A 1,588-nucleotide genomic window follows, 5' to 3' on the forward strand; every position below is an offset into this window, starting at 1 on the left:
AGAACATCATCCATTTAAAATAGAAATATTTTGTACCTTTATAAATGTATTTTCTGTCGGTGCTGATTAAAAGTATTTCTTTCTTTCTTTCATTCAAAAATTTTGTTTGAATGGTAGTGTATTTATTGGATTACACGCTAGTTTAAAGAACCCTGCTCTAACATATATAGTTGAACTTGAATTGTTTAGTAAGAGGTTATCGCCTCATTTGACCACTGAACAGTCTGTCCTCATGTTTACAAAGAAAAACATCCAAATTGTTCTTGAGGTAGATTTATCTTTAGCACTTTGTAGGTTTTTATGAAAGCTGAGCTCTGTGGATTTGTTCAATTGTGAAGTACGTTGAAAATGCACCAGTTTAATATTCTGTCAAGGCCACAAAAGCATTTTACTGTCATCCTGCCATCCTTTAAAGACAAGTGAGCAGCTGCGCCACTTATAAACATAAGTGTATCTTGCAGTAAACCCCACTTACACACACACACACAAACACATGTGTATATAGATATGCATTCATGATTTGTGCTGGTTTGCAGGTGGCAGCTAGAGCTGGTGTCTATGCCATCCTCAACCATCTGGGCTTTTCTGAGTTTGAGAACCCTGACGACTCTTCGATGGCCAGGCTCCGTTTCCGCTGGCTCCCACACAGTGTCCGGTCTATTCCCATGCGAGGGCAACTTATTTAGAAAGGCATAGTATGTCGAAATGACTAAATACTGACTCACATTTCATAAATATGTTTTTATTACAATTTCTGTCAGACTCATTAAATCAAGAAGTGATTTAATGCATCCTGTTATCTTATTTACATTTTTGACTCTTATCTTTGGCTTGGCAGTGTTCTGTTTTGTCCTTGTAAAATATAAGACAACAAACACAGAAGATGGTTACCCAATAAACCACACATTAATGCTAATAAACGTTTTAATGCTGACCTGAAAAAATTTGCACACTGTTATAAAAAAATGTTACCTCATTTGTATATAAAACATTTAATTAATTGAGATTTTACTTAATGTGACAGTCTTGCTGGATGATCATTTGTATTCATGTACATGGTTATTAAATTATACATATTTCTAGAACAATTTGCTTCATTAAGTCATTAGATAAAACAGTTTAGTTGTGTTATTTGTCCATTAGAGCCCATCAAGGATAATTTAATAATTCCATTCAGTTAATTTAACTAAAGGGGGAAAAATAGCACAACTCTAGGTTTGCAATAATCATTTCCTGACTGTACATTATCTGGATGAGATTGTCCAATCAGAATCAAGTATGCAAAAAAAATTAAATAATAATAATTGTAATTCATTAAAGACATACCCAATTAGAATGCAAGCTGTGTAATGTTTTAAACAAGTTAAATTCATTTTGATTACATTTTTTTGTCTTCATCCTCATTTATGGATTTTCCCTCATGGAAAAGGTATAGGTGTAGGGAGAAACGACTCATGCAGTAGTCTTAGGCACAGAATGACTTGTTTGTCTCTGATTTGTCTGTGTGTAGAGGACTGTGGGCAAGGTAAAATGAACCCTGCTTGGCACTCAAGAACCGTGAAGAGCCATGTGCTTTGGAGAAACTGTA

The 1,588-nt window shown here is 34.5% G+C and overlaps 1 protein-coding gene across 1 annotated transcript in view; it reads left to right on the top strand.

Moving 5' to 3' along the window:
* LOC107668836 (paladin-like) overlaps positions 1–985 on the top strand; it is a 13,304-nt gene extending 12,319 nt beyond the window's left edge. The window contains exon 20 of the mRNA XM_016460848.1: positions 537–985. Coding sequence (XP_016316334.1) covers positions 537–686 — 150 coding nt within the window. The 3' untranslated portion in view covers positions 687–985. The remainder of the gene's footprint in view (positions 1–536) is intronic.
* Positions 986–1,588: the final 603 nt, after the last annotated feature.

The sequence above is a fragment of the Sinocyclocheilus anshuiensis genome, unplaced genomic scaffold, assembly GCF_001515605.1.
Source record: "Sinocyclocheilus anshuiensis isolate Anshui unplaced genomic scaffold, SAMN03320099.WGS_v1.1 scaffold72, whole genome shotgun sequence".
NCBI lineage: Eukaryota > Metazoa > Chordata > Actinopteri > Cypriniformes > Cyprinidae > Sinocyclocheilus > Sinocyclocheilus anshuiensis.